At 42.7% G+C, this 21,501-nt stretch overlaps 2 protein-coding genes across 2 annotated transcripts in view; one reads left to right on the plus strand and one right to left on the minus strand.

Annotated features, from left to right (window-relative positions):
- Positions 1–2,410, minus strand: part of LOC115136344 (cytosolic phospholipase A2 zeta-like) — a 29,373-nt gene extending 26,963 nt beyond the window's left edge. The window contains exons 1-2 of the mRNA XM_029671934.1: positions 2,327–2,410; positions 34–106 (exon numbers count right to left, since the gene is read on the minus strand). Of these exons, the coding sequence (XP_029527794.1) occupies positions 34–106; positions 2,327–2,335 (82 nt within the window). The 5' untranslated portion in view covers positions 2,336–2,410. The remainder of the gene's footprint in view (positions 1–33; positions 107–2,326) is intronic.
- The window catches only part of vax1 (ventral anterior homeobox 1), a 39,441-nt gene that overhangs the window by 707 nt on the left and 17,233 nt on the right, over positions 1–21,501 (plus strand). The gene's annotated exons all lie outside the window — the stretch shown is intronic.

The following is a 21,501-nucleotide window of genomic DNA, read 5'->3' on the forward strand; positions in this document are numbered from 1 at the left end:
TATGAAAAGTATATTGAAAACAATATGACTCACAATAATCATGAGAGCAGTTGTTTATTGCTCGGAGTACGGTAACTGTCAGGCTCTGGTAGGTCATAACCTCTCTCTAATAGGGGAGGCAAAAACATACATGGTTACAGAAATACAAACACATACTACATACTATATACATATTATGGACAAATGTGCTGAATGGTGTACAGATATCGGATCTCTTAAGTCGCAATTGTTTTCCCTTGCGCATCAGGAAAATCAAATGAGCTTTGTGAAACCCACATGTCTCTTTTCTCCATGCAGAGGCAGTCATTCAGACCAGCGGGTCTATCCATTGTCACATAATTGAAAGTGTGAAAACTGATAACAGGTTACTGTTTGTGTTTCCCTGACTGAGTTGATGAGCTGATTTGGGCCATCAGAGGATATCTTAACGTTTCTGGCCAAACCTAATTTTACGAATCAACTGTCAACATTTTGTTGAATTGTGGCCTGGGGTTCCCTCGATTGACAAGATTTAGTTACACATTTTAAATATGTACAGCCCAGGGATTATTTACCCCTAATCTTGATAAGAAATGACCATAGCATACACTTTTATTTTAGACCATGGATGCGGATCCAACTTTTTGGAGATCTGCTGACTTAAAGATCCGGAGCTTCCCAAAGCTTCTGGGCGTGTGGATCATTCTCTATGCTTAGAGAACAGGCTACTCAGAAGAAGTACCCTATAGTGTTGTTTCGAAGTAGCTAGCCTATAGTGATTTTTCAAAGCAGCCTACAGTGTTGTTTCGAAGTATGCTACAGTGTTGTTTCTCAGTAGCCTACAGGGTTGTTTCAAAGCACCCTACAGTGTTGTTTCGAAGTAGCCTACAGGGTTGTTTCAAAGTAGACTACAGTGTTGTTTCTCAGTACCCTACAGGGTTGTTTCAAAGCACCCTACAGCGTTGTTTCAAAGTAGTCTACAGTGTTGTTTCTCAGTACCCTACAGGGTTGTTTCAAAGCACCCTACAGTGTTGTTTCTCAGTACCCTACAGGGTTGTTTCAAAGCACCCTACAGTGTTGTTTCGAAGTAGCCTACAGGGTTGTTTCAAAGTAGTCTACAGTGTTGTTTCTCAGTAGCCTACAGGGTTGTTTCAAAGCACCCTACAGTGTTGTTTCTCAGTACCCTACAGGGTTGTTTCAAAGCACCCTACAGTGTTGTTTCGAAGTAGCCAACAGGGTTGTTTCAAAGTAGTCTACAGTGTTGTTTCTCAGTAGCCTACAGGGTTGTTTCAAAGCACCCTACAGTGTTGTTTCGAAGTAGCCTACAGGGTTGTTTTGAATGGTGAGCAGATGATGTTAACAAACCATAGAAGAACCTACCTGTGTATTTTGCCTAGTGGCGCACGCTGTTGAGTGTTTACCACGGTGAGAGAAAAATGTGGCGGTGTTACGTTATACTACTATGCTAAAATGTTTGGTTCTGTTTTGTACAATAATGTGATCATTATGGGCTCTTGCAGACACTGATTCAGCTTTAATCTAACTTTATTTAATGACCACCATTCTCTTGAGTGGCCTGTTATCTATGCATAAAGTAAAGAATATACAGATGCACAGAACATGAAGAAGGAAATAAATTCCACAAATGAACTTTTAACAAGGCACACACACCTGTTAATTGAAATGCATTCCGGGTGTCTACCTCATGAAGCTGGTTGACAGAATGCCAAGAGTGTGCAAAGCTGTCATCAAGGCAAAGGGTGGCTACTTTGAAGAATCTCAAACATAAAATATATTTCGATTTTTTTTAACAGGTTTTTCTTTACTACATAATTCCATATCTGTTATTTCATAGTTTTGATGTCTTCACTATTATTCTACAACGTAGAAAATAGTAAAAATAAAGAAAACCCTTGAATGAGTAGGTGTGTCCAAACTTTTGATATATATATATATATATATATATATATATATCAAAAGTTTGGATATATATATATATGATTTTTTTTCTCATAAAATGTTATTATTATTTTATTTAACTAGGCAAGTCAGTTAAGAACACATTCTTATTTACAATGACAGCCTAGAAACAGTGGGTTTAACTGCCTTGTTCAGGGGCAGAACAACAGATTTTTACCTTCTCAGCTCAGGGATTCGATCTAGCAACCTTTCGGTTACTGGCCCATCGCTCTAACCACTAGGCTACCTGCCACCCCAACTTGGCTGGCCAAACACAATCACCCGTGGGCCACTAGTTGAGTAACCCTGGGCCTACACTGTCCTCACAAGTTCTCAGAAGATCTGTTGCATAAATATTCTAGCTACATATTGAAAATAAAGAGTGTACCTTCAACATGGTTAGTTAATGTTCCTCCTACAGTAGGTTTGCAGAGAATTGAATGTCCTGTCAGCTGTCGGGTATCCTTCTCCCTGCAGAGTGGAAGGTATAAACACTATATAGGTGAGGCAAAATGGGAGGAGCCGCTGTTCCTCTTTTCTCAGGCTCAAGCATGTCAAACTTCATGTAGGTCAATGCGAATGTGGAGGAAGGTTGCTCTAATGCTGTCCTTTATGAGATGTAGGGTTTATAAGGGCTCGGTTGCAACATGAAAAAATAACTATTATCAACAGCAAACATTCTGACAAGAGAAGCTGCTGATCAAAGCATCATTTTGTTAAATTGAAGCCAGACGCAAAAACCTTTCCATGTTCTGAAAAAGTTGGTCAAATCATATATATATATGTATGTGCTTGAATTGGACACAATTACACTTTGATCAGCAGCAACTCATCAGTATGTTTGCTGTTGGTAATAGTTCATTTTTCATTTATGTCATTCCATTCTAACAGAGGCCTCATGAAACCTGCATCCTAAAAAGGACAGCTTTTAGAGCAACCTTCCCCTACATTCACGTTAACCTGTATGGAGTGGGCACTGTCCGGAACTGGTCTGTCCATTAACAGTTATTAAATGGCCTTCAAAACCTTTAAATGAGCCATCCGGGATTCGAAAAACAACAAAGCAGTTCCCCTGCCACTTGTTTTGGTAAAAAATGGATGACCAATTCTAGATTAGGAATGGTACATCATTTTTAAAAACTTTTATATGAATATAATTGAAAACAGACACTGCATACTGTAGCTTCAAAACATACATTACATTTACATTTAAGTCATTTAGCAGACGCTCTTATCCAGAGCGACTTACAAATTGGTGCTTTCACCTTATGACATCCAGTGGAACAGCCACTTTACAATAGTGCATCTAGGTCTTTTAAGGGGGGGAGAAGGATTACTTTATCCTATCCTAGGTATTCCTTAAAGAGGTGGGGTTTCAGGTGTCTCCGGAAGGTGGTGATTGACTCCGCTGTCCTGGCGTCGTGAGGGAGTTTGTTCCACCATTGGGGGCCAGAGCAGCGAACAGTTTTGACTGGGCTGAGCGGGAACTGTACTTCCTCAGTGGTAGGGAGGCGAGCAGGCCAGAGGTGGATGAACGCAGTGCCCTTGTTTGGGTGTAGGGCCTGATCAGAGCCTGGAGGTAGTGAGGTGCCGTTCCCCTCACAGCTCCGTAGGCAAGCACCATGGTCTTGTAGCGGATCGAGCTTCAACTGGAAGCCAGTGGAGAGAGCGGAGGAGCGGGGTGACGTGAGAACTTGGGAAGGTTGAACACCAGACGGGCTGCGGCGTTCTGGATGAGTTGTAGGGGTTTAATGGCACAGGCAGGGAGCCCAGCCAACAGCGAGTTGCAGTAATCCAGACGGGAGATGACAAGTGCCTGGATTAGGACCTGCGCCGCTTCCTGTGTGAGGCAGGGTCGTACTCTGCGGATGTTGTAGAGCATGAACCTACAGGAACGGGCCACCGCCTTGATGTTATTTGAGAACGACAGGGTGTTGTCCAGGATCACGCCAAGGTTCTTAGCGCTCTGGGACGAGGACACAATGGAGTTGTCAACCGTGATGGCGAGATCATGGAACGGGCAGTCCTTCCCGGGAGGAAGAGCAGCTCCGTCTTGCCGAGGTTCAGCTTGAGGTGATGATCCGTCATCCACACTGATATGTCTGCCAGACATGCAGAGATGCGATTCGCCACCTGGTCGTCAGAAGGGGGAAAGGAGAAGATTAATTGTGTGTCGTCTGCATAGCAATGATAGGAGAGACCATGTGAGGTTATGACAGAGCCAAGTGACTTGGTGTATAGCGAGAATAGGAGAGGGCCTAGAACAGAGCCCTGGGGACACCAGTGGTGAGAGCACGTGGTGAGGAGACGGATTCTCGCCACGCCACCTGGTAGGAACGACCTGTCAGGTAGGACGCAATCCAAGCGTGGGCCGCGCCGGAGATGCCCAACTCGGAGAGGGTGGAGAGGAGGATCTGATGGTTCACAGTATCGAAGGCAGCCGATAGGTCTAGAAGGATGAGAGCAGAGGAGAGAGAGTTAGCTTTAGCAGTGCGGAGCGCCTCCGTGATACAGAGAAGAGCAGTCTCAGTTGAATGACTAGTCTTGAAACCTGACTGATTTGGATCAAGAAGGTCATTCTGAGAGAGATAGCGGGAGAGCTGGCCAAGGACGGCACGTTCAAGAGTTTTGGAGAGAAAAGAAAGAAGGGATACTGGTCTGTAGTTGTTGACATCGGAGGGATCGAGTGTAGGTTTTTTCAGAAGGGGTGCAACTCTCGCTCTCTTGAAGACGGGAGGGACGTAGCCAGCGGTCAGGGATGAGTTGATGAGCGAGGTGAGGTAAGGGAGAAGGTCACCGGAGATGGTCTGGAGAAGAGAGGAGGGGATAGGGTCAAGCGGGCAGGTTGTTGGGCGGCCGGCCGTCACAAGACGCGAGATGTCATCTGAGAGAGAGGGGAGAAAGAGGTCAGAGCACAGGGTAGGGCAGTGTGAGCAGAACCAGCGGTGTCGTTTGACTTAGCAAACGAGGATCGGATGTCGTCGACCTTCTTTTCAAAATGGTTGACGAAGTCATCTGCAGAGAGGGAGGAGGGGGGGAGGGGGAGGAGGATTCAAGAGGGAGGAGAAGGTGGCAAAGAGCTTCCTAGGGTTAGAGGCAGATGCTTGGAATTTAGAGTGGTAGAAAGTGGCTTTAGCAGCAGAGACAGAGGAGGAAAATGTAGAGAGGAGGGAGTGAAAGGATGCCAGGTCTGCAGGGAGGCGAGTTTTCCTCCATTTCCGCTCGGCTGCCCGGAGCCCTGTTCTGTGAGCTCGCAATGAGTCGTCGAGCCACGGAGCGGGAGGGGAGGACCGAGCCGGCCTGGAGGATAGGGGACATAGAGAGTCAAAGGATGCAGAAAGGGAGGAGAGGAGGGTTGAGGAGGCAGAATCAGGAGATAGGTTGGAGGTTTGAGCAGAGGGAAGAGATGATAGGATAGAAGAGGAGAGAGTAGCGGGGGAGAGAGAGCGAAGGTTGGGACGGCGCGATACCATCCGAGTAGGGGCAGTGTGGGAAGTGTTGGATGAGAGCGAGAGGGAAAAGGATACAAGGTAGTGGTCGGAGACTTGGAGGGGAGTTGCAATGAGGTTAGTGGAGGAACAGCATCTAGTAAAGATGAGGTCGAGCGTATTGCCTGCCTTGTGAGTAGGGGGGGAAGGTGAGAGGGTGAGGTCAAAAGAGGAGAGGAGTGGAAAGAAGGAGGCAGAGAGGAATGAGTCAAAGGTAGACGTGGGGAGGTTAAAGTCGCCCAGAACTGTGAGAGGTGAGCCGTCCTCAGGAAAGGAGCTTATCAAGGCATCAAGCTCATTGATGAACTCTCCGAGGGAACCTGGAGGGCGATAAATGATAAGGATGTTAAGCTTGAAAGGGCTGGTAACTGTGACAGCATGGAATTCAAAGGAGGCGATAGACAGGTTACATCATGGATGGTTCAGGTCGGCAGGTAGCCTAGCGATTAGAGCGTTGGGCCAGTAAACAAAAGGTTGCTAGCTTGAGCAAGGCACTTAACCCTAACTGTTCCAGGTTCATCATTGATAATGGCAGACACTGACAGTGAACCCACTCTGCCAGGGTGTCTCATTTCCCATTCACACATGCAAATTAATACACACTTTTACATGTGTGAAATAAGACAAATATAAGCACCATCACATTATTATTATTATAAATGCAACATGAACTTAGTTTAACTGTCGTACCCCATCAGAACCCAAAATATAAGCCTGTTTTACTCCCATGTTTGTAAACAAAGTAAATGGAAACAAACATGATATAGACTCAAAACACGGTTTAAACTATAATTGTTATATCATAGATGGTCATTCCTTGCTCTCATATCGCCGTCTATGAATTTGAGAGAGATTACATTTCTCTAGCCCCAACCCTCAGTTTTTTACCAAAACAGTGGTGGGAAATATGCTTTGTTATTGATTAAATTCCAGATTGGCCCTTTAAAGCTACAGTCTGTGATTTGGGGAGCTGTTCAATGGTCATTTCAATTCTTGATATTTACCCATTTATTCTTGAAGAATATAACTTATAAATGTCTCATGCACTTACCATCTGCCTTGTTAATATCCCAATGGGCCCATTCCCCATTGTCTCATGCACAACTGTCTGTCTTGTTAATAACCCAATGGGCCCATTGCAACCAACATGTTAGCATATACATATATATATTTTTTTAACTAGGCAAGTCAGTTAAGAACACATTCTTATTTTCAATGATGGCCTAGGAACAGTGGGTTAACTGCCTATTTCAGGAGCAGAACAACAGGTTTTTACCTTGTCGGCTCAGGGATTTGATCTTGCAACCTTTCGGTTACTAGTCCAAGTCTCTAACCACTAGGCTACCTGCCATATAGATTATGTATATCCTGACAAGATAAATGCAGTACATGTCTCTCAGCCCCAGCAATGGGGGTCGTTGTCCACAAAGTGGCATGGTGGGCTATCTTGCTCCTGGCTATCCTTTCTTTGGGTTGGTGGATACATCTCATTATTGTAATCCTTTTTTGAATTTTTGATGAGGGTTGTTGACGTCAGCCGCCTGTATTAAAAGGAGAGAGATGCTATGCTACTAGCCTCATGCCATGAATATGCATATCCATCTCAAGACAACTCCGATATAAAGTGTTTTTTCTCAAAGTTGCCGGGATGTTATGTGTCCTACTTATATCAGTACTCGTTGTGCAAATTTCCCTGTGCAAATCACCCCTCCACCCCCTTCGCCTTGGCGTGTGGTGTCAGGAAAATAACCTCACACTCAACGTCAACAAAACAAAGGAGATGATCGTGGACTTCAGGAAACAGCAGAGGGAGCACCCCCCTATCCACATCGACGGGACAGTAGTGGAGAGGGTAGTTAGTTTAAAGTTCCTCGGCGTACACATCACGGACAAACTGAATTCGTCCACCCACACAGACAGCGTGGTGAAGAAGGCGCAGCAGCGCCTCTTCAACCTCAGGAGGCTGAAGAAATTTGGCTTGTCACCAAAAGCACTCACAAACTTTTAGATGCACAATCGAGAGCATCCTGTCGGGCTGTATCACCGCCTGGTACGGCAACTGCTCCGCCCACAACCGTAAGGCTCTCCAGAGGGTAGTGAGGTCTGCACAACGCATCACCGGGGGCAAACTACCTGCCCTCCAGGACACCTACACCACCCGATGTCCCAGGAAGGCCATAAAGATCATCCAGGACAACAACCACCCGAGCCACTGCCTGTTCACACCGCTGTACTGACCTCATCCAGAAGGTGAGGTCAGTACAGGTGCATCAAAGCAGGGACCGAGAGACTGAAAAACAGCTTCTATCTCAAGGCCATCAGACTGTTAAACAGCCACCACTAACATTGAGTGGCTGCTGCCAACATACTGACTCAACTCCAGCCACTTTAATAATGGGAAAATTGATGTAAAAATGTATCAAGAACCACTTTAAACAATGTCACTTAATATAATGTTTACATACCCTACATTACTCATCTCATATGTATATGTATATACTGTACTCTATATCATCTACTGCATCTTGCCATCTTTATGTAATACATGTATCACTAGCCACTTTAAACAATGCCACTTTTGTATATTTACATACCCTACATTACTCATCTCATATGTATATACTGTACTCGATACCATCTACTGCATCATGCCTATGCTGTTCTGTACCATCACTCATTCATATATCTTTATGTACACATTCTTCATCCCTTTACACTTGTGTGCATAAGGTAGTTGTTGTGAAATTGTTGGGTTAGATTCCTCGTTGGTTATTACTGCATTGTCGGAACTAGAAGCACAAGCATTTCGCTACACTCACATTACCATGTGTATGTGACAAATATGATTTGATTTGATTTGTTTCATCGCCCTTAGCGCGTTCAAAGGATGAGATGAAAAGGCCTATACGGATTGACCATGCAATGCATGCTTCCAGCAGAATGCACAGCCAACAACTATGGTTTGCAAGTCCTGCCGATTGACCATATTATGCGGAGCAGGTAGTTGAAGTTGGTTGGTCCCCAGTGGTGGTGAGTATACCGGCAGCTAGACCATAGACTGTATCTGGTTATGTATATTTAAAAAATATTTATCACTATCATTGCTAGCATAGCCATTTTCAGTTTCACTGTACCGGCCGTGTGTACTTAGACTTGTATGCTACTGGCAGCATCAACCAGGTAGCACCCCGCAACGTAGAGGTTGAACCTGGGCACGCTAAGCGGTGAACAGCCGGGGCACAGTCCTCCCTGTGAGGACCCTCTCCCTTAAGGTAGACCCACAATTTTTGTTTAGTCTGGACAATAATGCAAAGCATGTTGATGCTCTCAGTATCACTGGAGGTCTTACATGTCTTGACTCATACTGTTTTTATGCCTTTGCCTTTGTGGTCTGGATGGATGTCACACACCATTAACTCAAGCTGAACTGAAAGAGGAGCCTGCAGCTACTGTATGGTCTATGTTGTGTTTATAGGAAAAGATACACACTTCTAGAGAAGGACCCTGCCCTTCTCAAGAAGTGTGAGTGGCAAAATGGGAGGAGCCGCTGTTCCACTTTTTTCAGGCTCAAGCATGTCAAACACACTTCTTGAGAAGGATCCTTCTCAAGCCAAATGCTTCAAATGGCACAATTACATAGGAATCTGTTTGTTTGATAGGTGTTCATCAAATGGAAACAACCAGAACACTATCCCTCACAGGATAGACAAAAATCTGTGAATAAAGTGATTGTTTGATTGAAGCTGTTTTATCATAAATGCAGCATGAACTTAGTTTAACTGTCGTACCCCATCAGAACCCAAAATATAAGCCTTTTTTACTCCAATGTTTGTAAACAAAGTAAATGGAAACAAACATGATATAGACTCAAAACACGGTTTAAACTATAATTGTTATATCATAGATGGTCATTCCTTGCTCTCATATCGCCGTCTATGAATTTGAGAGAGATTACATTTCTCTAGCCCCAACCCTCAGTTTTTTACCAAAACAGTGTTGGGAAATATGCTTTGTTATTGATTAAATTCCAGATTGGCCCTTTAAAGCTACAGTCTGTGATTTGGGAAGCTGTTCAATGGTCATTTCATTCTTGATATTTACCCATTTATTCTTGAAGAATATAACTTATAAATGTCTCATGCACTTAACATCTGCCTTGTTAATATCCCAATGGGCCCATTCCCCATTGTCTCATGCACAACTGTCTATCTTGTTAATAACCCAATGGGCCCATTGCAACCAACATGTTAGCATATACATATATATATTTTTTTAACTAGGCAAGTCAGTTAAGAACACATTCTTATTTTCAATGATGGCCTAGGAACAGTGGGTTAACTGCCTTTTTCAGGAGCAGAACAACAGGTTTTTACCTTGTCGGCTCAGGGATTTGATCTTGCAACCTTTCGGTTACTAGTCCAAGTCTCTAACCACTAGGCTACCTGCCATATAGATTATGTATATCCTGACAAGATAAATGCAGTACATGTCTCTCAGCCCCAGCAATGGGGGTCGTTGTCCACAAAGTGGCATGGTGGGCTGTCTTGCTCCTGGCTATCCTTTCTTTGGGTTGGTGGATACATCTCATTATTGTAATCCTTTTTTGAATTTTTGATGAGGGTTGTTGACGTCAGCCGCCTGTATTAAAAGGAGAGAGATGCTATGCTACTAGCCTCATGCCATGAATATGCATATCCATCTCAAGACAACTCCGATATAAAGTGTTTTTTCTCAAAGTTGCCGGGATGTTATGTGTCCTACTTATATCAGTACTCCTTGTGCAAATCTCCCTGTGCAAATCACCCCTCCACCCCCTTCGCCTCGGCGTGTGGTGTCAGGAAAATAACCTCACACTCAACGTCAACAAAACAAAGGAGATGATCGTGGACTTCGGGAAACAGCAGAGGGAGCACGCCCCTATCCACATCGACATTGAATTCGTCCACCCACACAGACAGCGTGGTGAAGAAGGCGCAGCAGCGCCTCTTCAACCTCAGGAGGCTGAAGAAATTTGGCTTGTCACCAAAAGCACTCACAAACTTTTAGATGCACAATCGAGAGCATCCTGTCGGGCTGTATCACCGCCTGGTATGGCAACTGCTCCGCCCACAACCGTAAGGCTCTCCAGAGGGTAGTGAGGTCTGCACAACGCATCACCGGGGGCAAACTGCCTGCCCTCCAGGACACCTACACCACCCGATGTCCCAGGAAGGCCATAAAGATCATCCAGGACAACAACCACCCGAGCCACTGCCTGTTCACCCCGCTATCATCCAGAAGGCGAGGTCAGTACAGGTGCATCAAAGCTGGGACCGAGAGACTGAAAAACAGCTTCTATCTCAAGGCCATCAGACTGTTAAACAGCCACCACTAACATTGAGTGGCTGCTGCCAACATACTGACACTGACACTGACTCAACTCCAGCCACTTTAAAAATGGGAATTGATGGGAAATGATGTAAATATATCACTAGCCACTTTAAACAATGCTACCTTATATAATGTTACTTACCCTACATTATTCATCTCATATGCATACGTATATACTGTACTCTATATCATCGACTGCATCCTTATGTAATACATGTATCACTAGCCACTTTAACTATGCCACTTTGTTTACATACTCATCTCATATGTATATACTGTACTCGATACCATCTACTGTATCTTGCCTATGCTGCTCTGTACCATCACTCATTCATATATCCTTATGTACATATTCTTTATCCTCTTACACTGTGTATAAGACAGTAGTTTTGGAATTGTTAGTTAGATTACTTGTTGGTTATTACTGCATTGTCGGAACTAGAAGCACAAGCATTTCGCTACACTCACATTAACATCTGCTAACAATGTGTATGTGACAAATTTGATTTGATTTGATTTGAGTAAGTTTCAAGTTCCTCGGCGTACACATCACGGACAAACTGAATTGGTCCACCCACACAGACAGCGTTGTGAAGAAGGCGCAGCAGCCTCTTCAACCTCAGGAGGCTGAAGAAATTTGGCTTGTCACCAAAAGCACTCACAAACTTCTACAGATACACAATCGAGAGCATCCTGTCGGGCTGTATCACCGCCTGGTACGGCAACTTCTCCGCCCACAACCGTAAGGCTTTATGTAATACATTTATCACTAGCCACTTTAAACTATGCCACTTTATGTTTATATACCCTACATTACTCATCTCATATGTACAGTATATACTGTACTCTATACCATCTACTGCATCTTGCCTACGCCGTTCTGTAGCATCACTCATTCATATATCTTTATGTACATATTCTTTATCCCTTTACACTTGTGTGTATAAGGTAGTAGTTGTGGAATTGTTAGGTTAGATTACTCTAACCTTTATTACTGCATTGTCGGAACTAGAAGCACAAGCATTTCGCTACACTCGCATTAACATCTGCTAACCATGTGTATGTGACAAATAAAATTTGATTTGATTTGAAGCTGTAAAGTACCTGGGAAAGACATAACTCCATTGCATATGGGGATATCATTTAATTTGTTTTTCATTCAGAGACTGAGCTACAACCTACAGCTGAGGAGACAAAACATTTACTTTGCTTGGGAAGTAATCTAATTCTGTCACTATCAATTGATTAAGCTATTCACTCTGTACAATAGAACAGGGCTTCCCAAACCTTTCACTCAGTCATCCGTTCCTGCATTGGGGAATATCCTGTACCCCCCCACACACACACAGCTCATGTTCTTGCAATTCTATACATTTTGCCATGTCTAATGTATATTCATGTGATATTTGAGTGACTCAAACATTAGTACAAAATAGTACAAAAAAACATTAGCTGACATGGGCTAGTTGATCTGGACATTTCTGACAAGGTCTAAAGTGCTCTCTAAGGTATGGAATGACTGACATGACAAGAGGAAAACTGATGATGCACTACCCATTTTCAAAATTACACTTTATGCATTCTACTATTACAACTCTGAAGAGTAAGTTTTTTGGGAGGGGGACCCCCGCACGCTCCCATCCCACACTTGTGTCCTTCTCTCATTGACTTAAACTATGGAAGAAGAGTAGCCAGCAGTTAAAGCTTACATTTTTCTGTTTCGGTAGGCCTACTCCGACTGGGGTGGAAAGGTACCATGCTCAGATTCCTAATGACGTCTCAGATTTAATTATTTGCAAACAGGACACACTGATTTGGCATTGGAGAAATATGATAAACACATGGCTATCTTCTCTCTCATTCTTAGCTTGTAATTTCTGGACTGGGAATCCTTGCTGAAGGCTCTGGGCTGCGGACCGTCGCTGGAGTCTCTGGGTTGGGGACCGTCGCTGGAGGCTCCTGACAGGGGACAGTCGCTGGAGGCTCCGGACAGGGGACCGTCACTGCAGGCTTCGTGCCATGGATCGTCATTGGAGGCTTCGTGCCATGGATCGTCACTGGAGGCTTCGTGCCATGGATCATCACTGGAGGCTCCGGGCCATGGATCATCACTGGAGGCTCCGGGCCATGGATCATCACTGGAGGCTTTGTGCCATGGATCATCACTGGAGGCTTCGGGCCATGGATCATCACTGGAGGCTTCGGGCCATGGATCATCACAGGAGGCTTCCTACGTGGAGCCTGAACAGGTCTCACCGGACTGAGGAGACGTACTGGCAGCCTAGTGAGTGGAGCTGCCACAACAGTTTCTGACTGGATACCCACTTTAGCTCGGTGAGTGTGGAGAGCTGGCAGAGGACGCACTGGGCTATGAAGGAGCACTGGAGGCACAGTGCGTAGAGCCGACGCAGGACACACTGGACTGTGGAGGCGCAACGGAGGTCTGGAGCGCAGAGCTGGCACAACGCGTCGTGGCTGAATACCCCCTGTAGCACGGCAAGTGCTGGGAGTTGGCACAGGCCACACTGGGTGGTGCTGGCGAACTGGGGATACCATGCGTAGAGCTGGAGCAGGATATCCTGGACCGAGGAGACGCACTGGAGACCAGGACCGCTGAGCCGGCACAATATGTCCTGGCTGGATGCCCACTCTAGCACGGCTACTGCGAGGAGCTGGCACAGAGCGCACCGGGCTGTGAATGCGCACTGGAGACACAGTGCGCATCCCCGCATAACACGGTGCCTGACCAGTCACACTCTCGCCACGGTAAGCACGGGGAGTTGGCTCAGGTCTAAAACCTGACTCCGCCAATCTCCCCGTGTGCCCCCCTCCCAATATTTTTGAGGGGAGCTGCCTCTTGTGCTTGCTCCGTTGCTCTAATTCCTCGTATTGTCGCCGTTCTGCTTTCGCTGCCTCCATCTGCTCCCTTGAACGGCGATACTCTCCTACCCGTGTCCAGGGTCCTTCTCCATTCATGATCTCCTCCCATGTCATGCTTACAGGACGATGAACAGTTCCTAAAACTGCATATCTAAGGCTCTGGTCTGTCCAAGAAGTGAGGGTTAACAGTAGACATGTTCTCTGCTATCCACTTTGTTCTAATTATTATTTTGGGTATCGGGGAGGGTCACTTTTTTTTTAAATGTCAAGCTTTTAGGGAGGGTTTAGGTAACCCTAGTCCTATTTTGGAGCGCCATCCATTTTCATTTCAGAGAGGTCAAAAAAATATATATACTGAACAAAAATATAAATGCAACGTGCAACAATTTAAAATATTTTACTGAGTTATAGTTCAGATAAGGAAATTAGTCCATTTAAATTATTCACATCGATCCAGAGCATCCCAAACATGCTCAATGGGTGACATGTCTGGTGAGTTTGCAGGTAATGGAAGAACTGGGAATTGTGTACAAATCCTTGCGACATGGGGCCATGCATTATCATGCTGAAACATGAGGTGATGGCAATGGAAGAATGGCACGACAATGGGCCTCAGGATCTCGTCATGGTATCTCTGTGCATTCAAATTGCCATAGATAATTGTGTTTGTTGTTCCGTAGCTTATCCCTGCCCATACCATAACCCCATCGCCACCATGGCGCACTCTGTTAACAACGTTGACATCAGCAAACCGCTAGCCCACATGTTGTCTGCCATCTGCCCGGTACAGTTGAAACCCGGGATTCATCCGTGAAGAGCACACTTCTCCCCGTGCCAGTGGCTATCGAAGGTGAGCATTTGCCCACTGAAGTCAGTTACGATGCCGAACTGCAGTCAGGTGAAGACTCTGGTGAGGACGACGAGAACGTAGATGAGTTTCTCTGAGGTTTGTGCAGAAATTCTTCGATTGTGCAAACCCACAGTTTCATCAGCTATCCGGGTGGCTCGTCTCAGAACATCTAGGTGAAGAAGTCGGATGTATCGAATCAAATCAAATCAAATTATATTTGTCACATACACATGGTTAGCAGATGTTAATGCGAGTGTAGCGAAATGCTTGTGCTTCTAGTTCCGACAATGCAGTAATAACCAACAAGTAATCTAACTAACAATTCCAAAACTACTGTCTTATACACACAAGTGTAGGGGGATAAAGAATATGTACATAAAGATATATGAATGAGTGATGGTACAGAGCGGCATAGGCAAGATACAGTAGATGGTATCGAGTACAGTATATACATATGAGATGAGTATGTAAACAAAGTGGCATAGTTAAAGTGGCTAGTGATACATGTATTACATAAAGATGCAGTAGATGATATAGAGTACAGTTTATACATATACATATGCGATGAATAATGTAGGGTATGTAAACATTATATTAGGTAGCATTGTTTAAAGTGGCTAGTGATATATTTTACATCATTTCCCATCAATTCCCATTATTAAAGTGGCTGGAGTTGAGTCAGTGTGTTGGCAGCAGCCACTCAATGTTAGTGGTGGCTGTTTAACAGTCTGATGGCCTTGAGATAGAAGCTGTTTTTCAGTCTCTCGGTCCCAGCTTTGATGCACCTGTACTGACCTCGCCTTCTGGATGATAGCGGGGTGAACAGGCAGTGGCTTGGGTGGTTGTTGTCCTTGATGATCTTTATGGCCTTCCTGTAACATCGGGTGGTGTAGGTGTCCTGGAGGGCAGGTAGTTTGCCCCCGGTGATGCGTTGTGCAGACCTCACTACCCTCTGGAGAGCCTTACGGCAGTTGCCGTACCAGGCGGTGATACAGCCCGCCAGGATGCTCTCGATTGTGCATCTGTAGAAGTTTGTGAGTGCTTTTGGTGACAAGCCGAATTTCTTCAGCCTCCTGAGGTTGAAGAGGCGCTGCTGCGCCTTCTTCACGATGCTGTCTGTGTGGGTGGACCAATTCAGTTTGTCTGTGATGTGTATGCAGAGGAACTTAAAACTTACTACCCTCTCCACTACTGTTCCATCGATGTGGATAGGGGGGTGTTCCCTCTGCTGTTTCCTGAAGGGCCCTCACCTCCTCCCTGTAGGCCGTCTCGTCGTTGTTGGTAATCAAGCCTACCACTGTTGTGTCGTCCGCAAACTTGATGATTGAGTTGGAGGCGTGCGTGGCCACGCAGTCGTGGGTGAACAGGGAGTACAGGAAAGGCCCTGGGCTGGCGTAGCATTTTTTGAAGGGGGAAATAAGCCTTTTGTGCTTATGTATCATTTTTGGGGACCAACACTTTACATGTTGCGTTTATATTTTTGTTCAGTATAAATAACGTTTACTCCCTTGCTACTTTCCAACTACTTAGCATGTTAGCTAACCCTTCCCCTAACCCTAACCTAACCTTAATCCTTTAACCTAATTCCTAACCTTAACCCAAAACTTACCCCCTATTCCTGAACTCCTAACCCCTAGCCTAGCTAACGTTAAGCCACCTAGCTAAAGTTAGTGTTAGCCACCTAGCCAACACTAGCCACAACAAATTGGAATTTGTAACATATACGTATTGCAAATTTGTAACATACCGGTATCATATGAATTGTAATTCCTAACATATCATACGAAATGGATAATGAACATCCACACATTAATACCTACCATACCAAACATAACATATCATACTAAATGGATAATGAACATCCACACATTAATACTTACCATACCAAACATAACATAACATACTAAATGGATAATGAACATCCACACATTAATACCTACCATACCAAACATAACATATCATACTAAATGGATAATGGATAACACATTAATACCTACCATACCAAACATAACATAACATACTAAATGGATAATGGATAACACATTAATACCTACCATACCAAACATAACATAACATACTAAATGGATAATGAACATCCACACATTAATACCTACCATACCAAACATAACATATCATACTAAATGGATAATGAACATCCACACATTAATACCTACCATACCAAACATAACATATCATACTAAATGGATAATGAACATCCACACATTAATACCTACCATACCAAACATAACATATCATACTAAATGGATAATGAACATCCACACATTAATACTTACCATACCAAACATAACATAACATACTAAATGGATAATGAACATCCACACATTAATACCTACCATACCAAACATAACATATCATACTAAATGGATAATGGATAACACATTAATACCTACCATACCAAACATAACATAACATACTAAATGGATAATGGATAACACATTAATACCTACCATACCAAACATAACATAACATACTAAATGGATAATGAACATCCACACATTAATACCTACCATACCAAACATAACATAACATACTAAATGGATAATGGATAACACATTAATACCTACCATACCAAACATAACATATCATACTAAATGGATAATGAACATCCACACATTAATACCTACCATACCAAACATAACATAACATACTAAATGGATAATGAACATCCACACATTAATACCTACCATACCAAACATAACATAACATACTAAATGGATAATGAACATCCACACATTAATACCTACCATACCAAACATAACATATCATACTAAATGGATAATGAACATCCACACATTAATACCTACCATACCAAACATAACATATCATACTAAATGGATAATGAACATCCACACATTAATACCTACCATACCAAACATAACATATCATACTAAATGGATAATGAACATCCACACATTAATACCTACCATACCAAACATAACATATCATACTAAATGGATAATGAACATCCACACATTAATACCTACCATACCAAACATAACATATCATACTAAATGGATAATGAACATCCACACATTAATACCTACCATACCAAACATAACATAACATACTAAATGGATAATGAACATCCACACATTAATACCTACCATACCAAACATAACATAACATACTAAATGGATAATGAACATCCACACATTAATACCTACCATACCAAACATAACATAACATACTAAATGGATAATGGATAACACATTAATACCTACCATACCAAACATAACATAACATACTAAATGGATAATGAACATCCACACATTAATACCTACCATACCAAACATAACATATCATACTAAATGGATAATGGATAACACATTAATACCTACCATACCAAACATAACATAACATACTAAATGGATAATGAACATCCACACATTAATACCTACCATACCAAACATAACATATCATACTAAATGGATAATGAACATCCACACATTAATACCTACCATACCAAACATAACATAACATACTAAATGGATAATGAACATCCACACATTAATACCTACCATACCAAACATAACATAACATACTAAATGGATAATGGATAACACATTAATACCTACCATACCAAACATAACATAACATACTAAATGGATAATGAACATCCACACATTAATACCTACCATACCAAACATAACATATCATACTAAATGGATAATGAACATCCACACATTAATACCTACCATACCAAACATAACATATCATACTAAATGGATAATGGATAACACATTAATACCTACCATACCAAACATAACATAACATACTAAATTGAGTGTCCCGGATTTTCATTTACTATGAGTCCAAGTTGATTAAACACATGAAAGTCCTATGTTTGATGTATTTGATACCATTCTACTGATTCTGCTCCAACCGTTACCATGAGCCCATCCTCCCCAATTAAGGTGCCACCAACCAATGAAAACTTGAGCGAAAAAAATACATTTTGTGTGCACAATGTCATCACACACTCATTTTTATCCGTAACAAGTCTGTTTGGTGGAAACACACCACTGGTAGGAAAATACACCTCGACAGATGGCTATATAGGCCTGCTAATACAGGAATAGTAAAGGCCCACTGCACTACTTTCATGTATATAAAAGAACAAATCAATAAAAACAAATACATTTGTTTTTTAATTATGATTTTTCAGGGGGTGCTGTAGCACCATAAGCCCCCCTACTTCCTGTGGCAATAGGCTTCACATGCTCCTGGGAAATGGGAAAGTGGGAAGTGATAAATCCTACATGATTGTGTTCAAGTGCTTTTGAAGTCGGAAAAATTCTTCAACCATTAAGATTTTATTTCGCTTGATAAGCTAGCATTGCTAATAATAAAGTAAGCTCGCTTGGTTAGCATTGGCAATATGGTCAAACTAGCTACATTATGCATAGTGATAAGGTTGTAATGGGGAAAAAATGATTTGTTTTGGTCAGTGGTGAGACATCACAACTCTGCAACTTGGGTAACAACATTTTATCTGAGTTTCCCACTTGTAAATTCCGACTTGGAGGGCCATTTAAGTGAAACTTCCCACTGGGAACTAGGAGCTTTCAATAACTCCGATAGCGCATGAACGCTGCATAATTACCAAACCTGTGACATCCAATGTTCCTGATAGGTCCATAGGGCGGGACTCAGGAATGTTTTAGTTTAATAGTTTAGTTTAATTGTAGTCTCATTTTCATGTCATTATGACATGAAATCGACTGATCTGCTGAGGGTTAGTCCCATGTAGCTCAGTTGGAATAGCCAGGGTTGTAGGTTCGATTCCCACGGGGGACCCGTATGGAAAAGTAGTAAAATGCATGCACTCCCGAGTAGCGTAGCAGTCCAAGGCACTGCATCTTAGTGCTAGGGGTCATCTGTACAGACCCTGGTTCATTTCCAGGTTGGGAGTCTCATAGGGCGGCGTTCAATTGGCCCAGTGTTGTCTGGGTAAAGGTTTGGCCGGGGTAGGCCGTCATTGTAAATAAGAATTTTTTCTTAAATGGCTTGCCTTGTTAAATAAAGGTTCAATTAAAATAAAAAATACTGTTAGTTGCTCTGGATAAGACTGTGTGCTAAATTACTAAAGCAAATCGGTGTACTACAAAGCACGATCAATGAGTTAGCCAGCAACTTGCCTAAATGTTCCCGAAATAACTTTACATTTTTCAGAAGGATAAGCTTGCATGTGTCAGCAACGTCTGAGCAGTGTAACACAACCATAGTAACATTCTAACGCACATCTGCATGCAGTTCTGTCCTGTGGTTGCGATTGGCTAAAATGGTTTTAGTACTCCATTGTTTACAAACAACAAGAATGTAAACAAACATTGTATACTTTCAAAATATGGTATAACTGTCTCTTGGATGTCATGGACCGCTATACCTTGCATGTAGAACACTGTTTTTGATATTTTAAGAGGGGTTATATATTCCTAGCTCCACCCCTTAGTTGTATACCAAAACAAGTGCCTTTCATGTTTTTCGAGTCACAGACGGAAGAATTGACAACTCTATGGCTTTACTACTAATCTGTAAACACGAAATAATCTGTAAATAATTGGTATTACACTTATCTTTGTTCACAATTATCTGTTTCTGATACCCCCACCCATTATCACTACAGGGGATGGGGATGGCCACATGATGGCGGTAGAGCCTCAATAGTTAGAGACCTCCAGTATCAGTCATCAACTGAGGAGGCTGCAGTTTATTGAAACCCATGGCCATATTTTATCGCCTGTCCTTGATCACCTCTCTGTTTGGTCTTTGTCAAAGTTTGTTTACGGCTCACCTTACTTCTTAAAAAAAAATAAACATTCAATTTGAGATGTTTTGAATACACAGGCAGTAAAAATACCATAATCAACATGTAAAATAGTCTGATTGACCATTAGTAGCCTAAACATGCACCATCAGTTCGCATGTTAGTAACTGTTATATACGTCAACTGTTTGGGGATACGGGGCAGTGGAGGGCATTTGGGGTATTCTACCCTAAAATAAGTCCAGTTTGGATGTCATTTTCTCACTTTCACAGTGGCCTACCATTCACAGTGGTGTGTGTCAGAGAATTTTGATGGAGTTACAGTAATCATCAATTTATCTTTCGCATTTGTTGTTCTAAATTAGACATGCCAGTTAAAACTGTAATCTCAAAATAGCCCACAACTAGACCTCTTTAATTCCCAAATCAGAGTCTGATTAAATAGAATTAGTTCTTCCTCCTAATTTACCCGTTTAACTCATTTTAGGAACAGGGGACAGCTCTAATGTGTAAGAGCCTGCCAGACAAGTTTAAATACCTTGCAAACAGATTGGAGTCTTTAGGATATTCCTATAAGCAGAGCTTTGAAGACGAAATTCTGATACCAAGCTAAAGTGGGACACTCTCAGGGGCGGGGGGCTGGAGGGCGGTTGGGGGAGGGGATACTCATCAATAGACTTAAATGTGGCTGGCTGCACCATAATCAATCAATGTGCACAGGAAATATTCAAATCTAAAAAAAAATCATGTTGAATTATTCAAGCTAGGCAGGGTAGCCTAGTGGTTAGAGCATTGGACTAGTAACCGAAAGGTTGCAAGTTTGAATCCCCGAGCCGACAAGGTACAAATCTGTCGTTCTGCCCCTGAACAGGCAGTTAAGCCACTGTTCCTAGGCCGTCATTGAAAATAAGAATTTGTTCTTAACTGACTTGCCTAGTAAAACAAAGGTTACATTTTTTTTTTTTTTTAAACATGAGATGCTTATAGTTTTCATATTGATGTTATTGTGGCTGTATAAGATACTGTAATGAAGCCCAACACCCAAAATCTCATAGCTAAGCTAATAAGCCTCTGCACACCTTTGTCCAAATGCTGGCTACATTGAAGTTGACAATGTCAAGATGTCATAGTTGCAGGTGTTGAATAACTGTATGCAAACATACATAATGAATCGTTCTTCAAATGCTG

The sequence above is a fragment of the Oncorhynchus nerka genome, linkage group LG10 (genome assembly GCF_034236695.1).
Source record: "Oncorhynchus nerka isolate Pitt River linkage group LG10, Oner_Uvic_2.0, whole genome shotgun sequence".
NCBI classification, from domain to species: Eukaryota; Metazoa; Chordata; class Actinopteri; order Salmoniformes; family Salmonidae; genus Oncorhynchus; species Oncorhynchus nerka.